Source organism: Grampus griseus, assembly GCF_964374135.1.
Source record: "Grampus griseus genome assembly, chromosome: 11".
NCBI classification, from domain to species: domain Eukaryota; kingdom Metazoa; phylum Chordata; class Mammalia; order Artiodactyla; family Delphinidae; genus Grampus; species Grampus griseus.
In genome coordinates, this window is record NC_139005.1 from 27544903 (window position 1) to 27557940 (window position 13038).

At 32.8% G+C, this 13038-nt stretch overlaps 1 protein-coding gene across 2 annotated transcripts in view; it reads right to left on the reverse strand.

Annotated features, from left to right (window-relative positions):
• Positions 1–1344: 1344 nt before the first annotated feature.
• CPNE8 (copine 8) overlaps positions 1345–13038 on the reverse strand; it is a 211403-nt gene continuing 199709 nt past the window's right edge. For both annotated transcript variants that reach the window (XM_082666811.1, XM_082666812.1), the window contains 2 exons: positions 10406–10479; positions 1345–3157 (listed from right to left, as the gene is read on the reverse strand). In XM_082666811.1, the coding sequence (XP_082522937.1) occupies positions 2969–3157; positions 10406–10479 (263 nt within the window). In that variant the 3' untranslated portion in view covers positions 1345–2968. The remainder of the gene's footprint in view (positions 3158–10405; positions 10480–13038) is intronic.

The window sequence follows — 13038 nt, forward strand, 5'->3', positions numbered from 1 at the left end:
CCCTAATTGTCTTCACTAAGTCTAAAGAACAAAATAGCCTATGCTACATACCTACTGTCACTGCTGCCCCCCAACACTATTCAGAGTTTTATCTACCGTTTCTTTCCTCCCCGTATTACATGCTGGGAGAGAGAATTTTAAAAGTAGTGGTTGAATCATCTGATGTTCTTTAATTGCAACAGTTATACTCCCTAGTCACACATTACAGTAACCTGGAAAGCTTTGAAAATTTACTTATTCCAGGTGCCATTAAATCATATTTTCCGGTGTTGGGAAGACAAGACGCCCTAAACAAAGTAAAATAGTTTATATATAATATGAGGTGATTAATATGTTAAAATGCAAAGCAAAAGTGAGTTCATAGAAGGTAGTGATTATTGTTAGCTGAAGTTTTAAAAGAACATAGATGGAGTTGGGGCTTGAGTTAGAACATTCAAATAATATCCTAGGTGGAGGCCTAAGGAGAGAGCTTGATGGAAGGAAAAATTATGAACTATGCCTGAGTCTCCAAATGAACTCAAATTGGTTGGGGAAGAGGATTGAGACAAGCCTGGATAGTTTTAATATTCATTTGGGAAGCAATGGAAATTGATATTATATAACCGGCTAAAACCAGATGATGGAGATGATTGAATAGAAGGCTGAGGGTTCATCCTGTAGTTAAAATGGTTTTCATCAGAGAGGAAGGGAAAGGGACTAGAGAGAGAGAACAGCATCCAAGCTCTTGGGGGTCTTGAGGGTGCCCAGTTATAGTCCTGCTGTTTTCTGCAGCAGGTTTGATGATTTGGAGCTATCACTCTTCTCTCGATACATATCTTTCTCATTGCTCATTACCTAATGCTCATATCCCTGATACCCAGATTGTATGTGCAACTATTGGAATGTGTTTGCATTTATGGAATATGTCTCTGGTATTATTCATTGTACATCTCCTAACAGCAACTCACAAAATTTAAGTAGTTTCACAATGGTAATGAGCTCTACTCTAGTTACATAGTCTTGGATAAATCACCTAATCCCTTCAGTCTTGATTTTTTCATTTATGCAACAAAGAGACAAGTCTAGGTATTTTCTAATCTTATGTATAGAACTAACATCACATACATTTCTTATGGTTATTCTCAGCCATACAAATGATAAGGCTTGTAACTGGGACTGTTTCTTAACCATTTGCCCCCACTAGGTTTGGGCACACTATTATTTAAATAAAGAAGTGTACATCTTTCATTTTCTCTGATCAATTCAAATAAAAATAACATGTTTGACAAAAAGGAAATAATATTGATCTTATTTATTTTCATTCTTTAGAACTGATGAATGAAGGCAAATAATACAATTGTAGGCTAATAAACTATACTGACATAAATATTTGAGACCAGTAAAGGAAATCATCAGATTCCATGTCATTTATACATAAAGTTTACAGAGCAAATAGTTAATCTTTAAAAGATTTTAATGTATACTCCAAAATGGACAATTTAGGAGTACATAATTATATAACATCGATTCTGTTAGATATGTGAATGTATATATTTTTGTTTTCCGTAAAATAGTTTCATGCTTATAAAAGTCACCCTTAGTCAACGTGGGACAAAGAGAACAACATACAGTAGAAATAAACCAGTAGTAAATAGGGTATAAGTAAGGAAAATATTATAAAGCAGTTACACTGTTGACACAAAAGAAAAAAAATAAATTCACTTTTCTATTACTTAAAGGTAATTCACAATCATTTCCAGGAATTCTGTGAGAATTTAAGGCCATTTGTTCTAAAGATATGTTTTAATTTAGACACAACTGTCATTCTTGTCACAAAACTGCAATTCTCATAAAAACTGTACATGCAAAAACTCTTTACAATTAATTGTGGATAGGCAGATCAGTCAGTGTATAGGAGTGGGTTATTTCACAAATGTGTTGTGCACTACGTCACATGGTTGTGTATATTTAACTGGGAATTTCGCAAAAAACTTCCAGCCTGTGCACCCTGCGTGGCAACTTGGAAAGGAATGCAAATCAAGAGAGCCAGTATCCCTTTGACTTAAAATATCTAGACAAGGTACAATGAAATAGAAAGTTTAAAACATCTGCTACATGGTTCACAGTCAAATATTCTGGATTTTAGTCTTTCTACATAGTATTGTAATATAAAGATGCTACTTTTTACACCAAGTATTTTCTGTGCATTTACAGTTCACGATGTTTGACTTTTTATTATTTCTACTTAGCATTACAAAACATAAACAAATTGCAGTCTAAATTTAGAACCCAAACTTCATGAAAAATGCATGATCTTTCAGAATACACATCTGCTAAGTGTAAACTCCCATACTTGGCAAATGGCACAGAGGAACTGATTACTAAGCAGATACAGCTTCATAAGACAATTCACTTACTGAGAAATATAAAAGTATCTTTACCTTCCCTTGCTTGCAATTGCATTTCTCCAGACAGTCATTCAAAGAGATATTGCTCTTGTGATTATAGCTATTGCAATTTAGAAGACAAAGGATTCAATATTCAAAACTTGTATTCTTAAGAACAGTTATAAAAGTATTGGAATCTAAAAAGTAGTAACATGTAAACATTGATATAGAGAGACTGCTTTCCTATATACATAGCAGTCAAGGACAATATTTGAGTTAAAAACACAGGTTGTGCTTTTTCCCAACAGTACATTGGAAATTAGCTGTTTCTGTCTAGAAAACATTTAAAGATTCAGAGAATGCATCCATATTTTGCTTCAAGCATTTAAACAATTTTTCTGTTGCTCATGCAACAACCGTATTTACAGTTTTGGTTTAGGAAGATAATAAATTTTGGATCCAAGAAAGCATACAAACCAATACTGCTGAAACCAAACTGAGAAATGTATCTCATTCCCTGGTTCCTTATAGAGCACCAGAAGAAAAGCATGGACTCAGCAGTTCTAACTGAAGTGTAGTTACATTAGCATTTTGGAGCACAGTCATATTTGAGTATGTAACACATGTGTAGGTGGGGTGTACGGGGGAGGTGCAGGTGATGGCTTGATTCCTCTGGTCCTCATGTAGGAGAGAAACTGCTCTGGGATCTCCGCTAGGACATCTTTAGCTAATCTAGCCATGCTGAGTATGTGGTTTCCGCTTCTGTCAATATAATCTCTGAATGGCACAAACTAAATCAGAGGTGAAAGAAAGTTATTTAACAGACCTTAGCATGCTATTTAAATAAATAAAAAAATAGACACAAAAACCAACATATGTAAACATTTGGTTGTAGGAGAATCAGAGAAGCCTGGAGTAATGGTGAGATGCATGATAATAACTATGCATTTTAAAGATATTTGATTTATTACAAATAGCTCTAACAGTGACCACAACTTTCTAATATATACTTTACCTAAAAAGGGATGTAATCTTTACCTATGTTTTTCCCCACAATAACTCTTGTCTCTGGGTCCTGTACACCCATCATGTTGCTACACGTATTCTGCAGTTTTGAGTTCTACACCTAATTGGATGGAGCATTATCTTCTTCAGGGCTCAGTTTCTTGTCAAATGGAATTAATGCATGCTTAATTCAGCTTTCAATGTAGAAGTATTACTCAAATCAGGGTTAAAAATAATGTATATTGTTAAAGAGTCCTAAACACATGTAAAGTATTTTTAATTATATTACTAGACCATCAAATCACATGGACAATGAATACAAAATTTACACAGTTCACATTAGTAGGTACCCAAAATATTCAGTACATTGAATCATGCCCCAAATGTTTGTTTTTTATATCTGTTATTTGGAAAGGCAAAATAAACAACCAAAAACCCTCAGTATAAGATTTTGGTATACTTCTCATTGAAATATCATCAAATATCAATATTCTTATTTTTACATTACATAAAAATGATTGTTCTATCTTTATATAAACAATCATGTGAGAATAATTATCACTGAATACTCTGGCAATAGATTGCCTGATTCCATTCTCATTTATAATGGTTACTTAATAAACACTGTGCTGTTTGTTGGCATTAGTTCAATTTCCCCTTACAGACATCATGATTCTTGAAAGCAACTGGGAATGATTGTAACTGTTAATGTTGTGATAGTTTGGGGACACAGTAATTTTAGGTCTTGGAGAAAAGGCACAGCGAAGACATTTCAGGAGGTTGAACAATTTTCAAATATAATATTTTAAAGTTTATATTAAATCAGTTTTTCCTCCAGAGAAACAGAGAGTGTTCACACTCTCATCTCATACTGTAATGTAACTGTTTTAAATTTATTTTGAAAAATTTACTTTTGATTTAAGCAGTTACTCAAGATGTGCCTTCAGAAAATTAACTTTTATTAGGAAACAGACTTTAAACCACTCAGGTTGCGACAGATAAAGCAGGTTAAAATGTTAAGAAATCAAATAGCAAATGTAATACCATTTGTGAAGTGAAAGCAGCCTCTTTTAAGGAAGAGCAGAAAAGTAGTCCTTTCTTTTTAAAATAAGGTACCTTATAGACAGAAGCATACACATATGACCATAATTTTACCCTGTCTTGATACCAGGTGGAAAACTCAGCACAACTTTTAGAAAAGTGTGATAGAAAGGTGACAAATCTTTCTCTTACCATAAAGGTAGCTAAGTAAGGGTAAGGAAAAACTAACAGAGTGAATATAATATTCAGCTGAGAAGAGAAATAGGAGGATATGAACATTTGTGAAGTCATATTATCTGACTTGGACAAGACCTGACAAAGAGGTGCAAACAAATTTAGGTTTATTTTTCTCTCTGAAACTATAATTAGAAAGGTAAGAAAATAAGAATCAACATAGTGAGGGATTAATAAGAAAAAGATCTCTAATTTCAGCTATAGCTTATTTCATTCTTATTTTAAAAGGCATAGTAGTTTTTTAAAATTTAGTAATGATATGGTTAGTATATACATAATTACCTTTTTAAAATTTTATTTATTTTTTAACATCTTTATTGGAGTATAATTGCTTTACAATGGTGTGTTAGTTTCTGTTTTATAACAAAGTGAATCAGCTATACATATACATAATTATCTTTTAAACTATTTGTTAGGAGATCAGTTTTTGAAGAATCTATAGCTAATACCTACATTTCAGGGAAATGGCAACACTCTAGCAGATAGTTGATACTTCTCTAGGGAAGGGGGATATTATACCTGCTGTGTTTTTCCTTTACCTCAACTTTGCTCTTATATTTACTTTTACTTTGGTCTTTACTCTTCTCTTAGACCATGGTAATTAAATTCAATTATCTTTTTACTCCCTATTCTCAGAAACTCTGGAATTAGACTTCCCAGGTTCAGACGCTGGTTCTGCTGCTTATTAGCTGTGTGGTCTTGGTATTCTCTCTGACTCAGTTTCCTCTTCTATAAAATGAGGATCATAATAATAATGCCTACTTCATTAGGTTGCTGTATTAAATAAGTCAACACATAAGTGCATAAAATAGTGTTCAACTCATAATATGTACAGTATGATAGTCATTATTATTACTATTCATTAATTTATAAATTATGTGCAATATAAATATGAGACTTTTCTTTCTAGTCTTTTCTTTACATTCATATCAAACTTTAACTATTTTTACCAATTTTTTATCTCTTTCAAACTCAGGTACCAGTATTATAATCTAAAACTGTAATTCCTGACCTTTTTGTTATTTTAAAACACCTGCTGTTTCACCTTTCCAGCAAATGCTATAGGATGTGCTAAATTTTTTATTGAAGTAAATATAAATTCATTTTTAAGAATGTTATGATACTCTGGAATGTCAAAACTAAGATTCATAATCACTGTTCTCATAATACATACACTTCTACTCATCTTTAAAACATGTTCATAAACAATGGGTAAGAAAGAAATCTTAATTTTCAGCCAAGGAGGGAAGTATATATCTCATTTAACTTACATTTGCTAAATGCGGGCACAGATTCTGATACGTCCCTTGAGTATTAAGGGACCTTGCCCCTGGGTTAAGCGTAACTGTTATAGCAAGTGATATTATCAACAGGAGCATCTCTTATCCCACATGTGTGTTGGGAGCAGAGAAAAAGATGTTGAGAATCTTCTACTCACTAATCTAAATTATCTAATCCTTTTCCAAAGGAATATTCATCTCTTCAGTCAAGTCATGAGGCACTTCCCTAAGTGAGAGATGAAAATGACAAGTGTCTCTGTTGCCTTTACCTCTTATTAATGTTAAACCTTACACTTTTGATGACAAAAATATATTCTCTTTCTTTTTGGACTATTGCTGATATCCTTCTACAGTAACAATTTTCCACTCAACTTCTCAGACCCCTCTGTTTATTGTCCCTTTTAATCACTAATTTCTGATCACTGTACCTGGGGCCCTACTGTTCAAAATAACACTCACACATTTGTGAATGTATGTTGATCACTGACTATTACCACAAATTAACTTGGACCCTTAAACTGTTCAGGTTAGAGGAACAAATCAATTTTTACTTTGCACTCATTTATCCCATTCATATGAAGAATACAAATAAATGCATTCTGTTCAGTTGAAATATACCATTTCCTTGACACACTACATCTTTTTTTTAGCATCTATCCTGTACAAGGAAAATGTTCTATGTAGTTGCTCTAACAGCTAGCTCTGCCTATTTGTGAAAAAAGTTTGAATCAGTTTGGGCAAATGAACTTTTAGTTGTGGTTCTGCTCAATTTTATTTGATTGTTCCTACTTTGCAGAGCTCCATTAGTGATTTTCAAGTCTAAGCCTTCAAGGTAATTATTCTCCTTCTAATGAAAGATATGATTTAAATATAATTTTTAAGGGAGTGATAGGCTGGACAGCAGCTGAATGCAGCCAGGAGAAATGATATTGCATTATATACAATGGCCAATCCACAGCACAAGTAAGCAAACAAACAAATGGAAAGCCTTTACATATATTGATTTAAGAAAATAATTCATTTAAGTTTTAGAATAACAACCATAGAATTTCTTCCTGCATACTGTTTATATTATAGTCATATGAGAGTGAATCTTGAGGCAATGAACATAATCACACATAAGACTGACTACAGTGTCATATGTCAAGGTACAGTTACTATGAAACAGTGACATAAAAATGCCTTCCCACTGGACTATGCCAAAATACTAACTAATAATAATAACTGAAACTGATATTAATGCATTTATTGAGCAACTGGTAGGTGAGAGGCCTTCTGCTAAGTGATTTAGTACAATATCTCATTCAGTTTCTTACAAAACAAAAAGGTAAGAGAGCCTAAATAGACCCTATTTTCTGATATTATTTTAGCCAGCAGTGTTTATAGCATTGATTATGATGGCTTAGATATTTCCTGGTGGTAGGAAGATTGACAATATTATTCTTGGTGTGCCCTTGCAACTCCAATATTATAAATATTCAAGAATATTTCTATTCTTAAAAATAACTCATTTAAAAAATGTTTTAGTGAATGGTAGGACCAGGAAACCTGTAATGGTGGAAGGTTTTAAAATTTTATTCAAGGTGAGAGAAAAAATGCTAATTCTTGAACACAATGTGATATATAAATGTTTACCCTGGGAACTTTTTTCTTTTTTTTTTTTTTGCTGTATGTGGGCCTTTCACTGTTGTGGCCTCTCCCGTTGTGGAACACAGGCTCCGGATGCGCAGGCTCAGCGGCCATGGCTCACGGGCCTAGCCGCTCTGCGGCATGTGGGATCTTCCCAGACCGGGGCACGAACCCGTGTCCCCTGCATCGGCAGGCGGACTCTCAACCACTGCGCCACCAGAGAAGCCCAGTGGGAACTATTTTTATTAGACCAAATACCATTTAGCAACTTTTCCATGAAATTAGAAAAGGGTGCATCAGATATCCTTAACTAAATATAGACATGTAAGTCAAGGTGTCACTGTCATTCAGGAGGCTACTAATTCTCTGGGAAGATTTTAGTTTCCTGTTCAGTATCTGTGAGATCTCATGACTCTTTCAGTTCAACTTTACATGGTAGAATCCCTTGAGTGTTTAGCTATATCGTCAGGTGTCTTCAAAATCTTTGGTGATCTCAGTGTCACTTAATGGTGATAGATTAGTCTCAAGATTTTGACTTTCAATGAGAGGAAATATATAATTATATATATATATATATGTGTGTGTGTGTGTGTGTGTGTGTGTTTATGTATCTTATACTGATAAGTAACAAAGTATTTTCATGTCTGTTACTTCCTCTGAGACTCACCACATCATGGAAAGAGCAAAGATAAAAGAATGGAGAGTCTGGAGGTAACAAATGAAAGGCTCAAAGGAGATTTACTGACTTGTTCAAGATCATAGATCTGAGTCCTATCTCACTGTTCTGTCCAATGTAGCATATCCAATTAGAGATGAAATACTTTCATGATCAAGGGAATTTTTGTTTTATAAATAAAATAACCAACAACTGTTGGTTGTCACTAACATAACATGTTAATCCTCTTAAAGTAAATCTTAATGATGTGAGCAACCTTAACTATCTTCTAAGGGAGAGAGTAATACCAGTTTCCCTTAAGCAGCATTTAAATGATACTATGAGATATAAAGCTGTCTCTTTTAACTTTGTAAAAATGCATTACAACAGCAACATAATACATTTTAAAGGACTTCAAATTCATACTTCCATGCAGTAATTTGATTTTTTGGTTACTGTGAACTAGACATTATGGAGAGATTTTTAGGAAAAGTGTAATTACTTGGACTTATAATTATGCTAATCAGCATAAGGTGAATAATCGCGGGTCTACTTAAAAACAATAAAACATCGTGGGATTCTTAAATAGATGACCACATCACCATGTTCCCTTTCTCAGCTGCTTTTAAATGAATTATTCATGTGTGCGTGCTTTTTACACTACCAAGAACATTAGGTTAAAATGTTAACATTTTAATGTTAATATTTAAACATTAGGTTTAAATCATATTTAATTATCTTCTTAAAAAACTGTTATACAGATGTTTCTATTTTAAAACTTAATTTTGCTGACTGATGAAGAAGAATGCTTTTTTATCTTTGTCAAGATTAATCTTTATAATATATTTACAGATTATTTTACATTATTCTCCCTCTCTAATTTTTAAAATTATTTTTGTTGTATTTTACCGAGATCTATTTCAGTAATGTAATGTATTTTATATATACTATCTGATAAAATCTTTAAACAATGCCAGAACACTGAAGTTTAGAAAGCTTATCCTTATCACAGTGGACAATCCAGGATTTGAACCAAATTCTCTTGGATTCCAAATTAGATTACCTTAATGACTGTATTATGGGTGAATATATAGGTTATTATTTAGGAGATAATATTGTTTGCTCCTTTAAGTGCTCAAATTGTACTGAGAACTTTCCTTTCCATTTAATCTTCCCTTCACAGTCTTTTTCTGCTTCTGACTTCCTAAAAGATATGAAGACTCTAAAGTATGCAGAAATTTAGTTGATTTAATTCCTTTGTTTCAATTATAAATTTTTTTTTTTTGGTATTCTTTTTTTTTTTTTTTTTTTGCGGTACGTGGGCCTCTCACTGTTGTGGCCTCTCCTGTTGCGGAGCACAGGCTCCAGACGCACGGGCCCAGCTACTCCGCGGCATGTGGGATCTTCCCGGACCGGTGCACGAACCCGTATCCCCTGCATCGGCAGGCGGACTCTCAACCACTGCGCCACCAGGGAAGCCCTCAATTATAAATTTTAACTGCCTTTTTTCTTTCTATTCACTCCCAGAATAGTAGGCTTTAGTTAAGTATTTTTCTTGATTCTAATAGAATTATGAATCATATATATGTCTATATATCTATATATAGAGATATATAATCTATTATTATATTTTATTATAGTATTATACATATTATTATGTTACCATGTATTATATTAATATTATTGTTTATATACTTTATATAATTTTTATATTTATATATAATTATAAGATCTATTTTTCCACTTTTCTAACCATAACCTATGGGAGAAATAGAACAAAATCTACATTTTTGGTTTGTTTCTACTAAGTTTACTTACACTGAATATGTATCAGCTGCCTTAAAATACATTTAATCTTTATTGAGGTCTAAGTAATAAATAATCATTAAAAGCCTGTTATATTTCTAGCTTTTAATTTTACTAAAGATCTCAATGATATTTTATGGTAATAATAAAGTAGGAAAAGACACTTATTAACAATTCTATTTTATATATGGTGAACATGAAGTATGGGTGAAAGTAATTTGGTGCTTATTCTAAGCCATTACTTAACATGCATTTTATAGAGAATCAACTGCCTAAATTAAACAGAACCTGAGACGCTTGATTTCAATTTAAACTCTTCATTTACAAATCAGAGCTGACACGGGCTCTTCACAATGAACAAAATAAATAATTTTCATTAAATTTCTTACCTGCACAATGTCCCTTTCAGCATATTTTCCTCTGGAGGAAACTCTTACATCATCTCCATCCAATTCAACCATTGCTTGAAAATAAAATAGGATCATTTATTCAGTGCATTTTAGCTAAATACTATAACAAATGTAGGCAATAATGAAATCAAGATGTATGAAGTAGCAATATGTCCTATGCCAAAGGCAGGAAGCTTGTTGATCCTTTCATCTCCTCGGTGATTTCTTCCACAAAACTTAACTGAGTGCAAATTTTACAAGCAGAGAAAGCAAGCTAAGACCTCATGTGACCCTTTGAAAGATGAGGAGAGCCTGTGCAGCGTAGAAGTCTTTAGGTACATCTCCCCATTCTATAGATCCTTAACTCTGGATTACATGCTTACATGACTGATTCAGCAAGTGATGCTAATTCATTCAATTTTAATTTTTTCTTTCTAATTTAAGAAACTAGGCTCTAATCATTATAGAACTTCCAATAACAATTTGAACTTTATTCTCTTTGAAACTACACAAAGCTATATAATCATATTGTCTGTAATCTTTTTATGAATAGATTTAAAAACAAAAAGGCATTTTCTCTGCTCTTACAGTGATTGGATAAAGCATGAAATTTCTGAAGTATGATTTTTTTGTTGATTAAAAATAATTTCAACATTACATAGGTCAACTGGTATTTGGGAATGCTGTGATATAACGGGACAGCTGGTATACAATAATGTTACGCTGCAATTAAGAACATTTTCCAGAGTTTAATGTTTCAGTGAGAATTCTCTAAATAACTAATTACACGAGGAATGCTAATTTGTACTTAAAGTATATTCTCGTACTAATAATCCATTTTGTATGCACATGATATTCACCAGACTCCAGAGAGCCACTTGCAATTATGTTTGCTTTGTCGCCTTCTAAAATATATTAGAATACAATCCTAACCTTTTCACTATTTTCCTCAGTGCTTGGATAATGCATTTGGGTTAAAGACATTTTACTCTTTTTTCCTATTTTATATTTTTTTGATTGAGGTATAATTGACAAATAACATTATATTATTTTTAGCTATATAACATAATGATTCGCTACTTGTATATATTGTGAAATGATCACCACAATAAGTCTAGTTGACCATACATAATTAAAAATTTTTTTCTTCTCATGAGAACTTTTAATATCTATTCTCTTAGCAACCTTCATATATACAATACAGTATTAACTATACTAACCACACTGTACATTACATTCGTGCGATATACTTATTTTAAAACTGGAAGTTTTTACCTTTTGACTTCCTTCACCCACTTCACCCACCTCCAATGCTGGCAAGCCTTTGGCAACCACCAATCTGTTTTCTATATCTATAAGCTTTTTTTTTTAAAAAACAGGTTTTGAGTTTTACTTTTCTACACATGTTCAGGAATCAATGTCTGGGCTGAAACATTGCCAGTACACCTACCTGTTAGTGAGCCATCATCCAATAATCTCCTTAGATATATATGTCATAATTTAGTAATGTAAATTACCAATAATAAGGTAATTAACTTATTCAAAATATAAAAGAACTATTTTTTTCTCTCCTACTTATTAGGGATTTAAATAGGAAAATTCTTTATACTCAGATATTTTCAAGTTAATTCCTTTTTTTGGTCTAAGTTTGTTTTCAAAATTTTCATATTACTTTGAGACATAAATGTACACTGATTGTGACATGCCAGCAATTGGAGAATCTTCTCCTTTATTATCTAGTTTGCTAATAACTCCTAACAATTACCCTATACTCACTCTAAAATGGGAAACAAAAATTAGATGATAATCTGAGCCTCACCTTCTGCAATCCTCTACAATCTCCATTGGCCTTTGTAAGTGTTCTACTTCAATTAAAGAAAGTGACAGTTATTCAGGCAATAGTGTAATAGAATGAGGTCCTATAAAATATCTCCCACTTTTCAGTATGTCCTTTGAGTTAAAAGGCTATGGGTAGCAGAATTGGAGGCTACACTTTTGAGAACAAGGAGAAAAGAAATGGCATATAAGTGGTGGAAGGGAAATGTTCACCCTTCAGTTTTTCAGATCATCTAGTCCTCAAGGAGCCTGAAATTGTAAGCAGAGGTTCCCCATCAGTACCCGTCTCTGGAAAAAAGATGTATAAGATACAGACCTGTATTTCTTTCTAGCCTTGGGAGACAAAATCATGTTAGAATCCCTTATAGTTCTCTCCCTTTCCTAACTTGTATCAAAGCAGTTAACCAGATGCTACTTTAATTTGACTTTTTGCCTTTTAAGGATAAAGAAATCGTGCTTTGAGAAATTATACAGAAAGTTTTAAATTGTTCTCATTGAAATAAAGAAACAAGACATTTAAATACTCATGAATCTAGTAGTTTATTTATATTTCCTCTACCTTCAAATAATGAATGGCAAAATGCTGCATTTCTTGCCTGTGCAAACCTCCTGGTTAAGTTACGTGCAGATGTTGGATTTATGTGGTTAACTGATAAAATCTGCAAGTTTTATTTCAGTCTTTATGTCAATTTATGCGTGCTATTTAAACTTACTTACCATAGATTTGGAAGTGCCTAGAAAAACGCTCTTCTGATAGGATAGCAGCAACTTGAATATAAGTCAGAAATTTTCTTCCA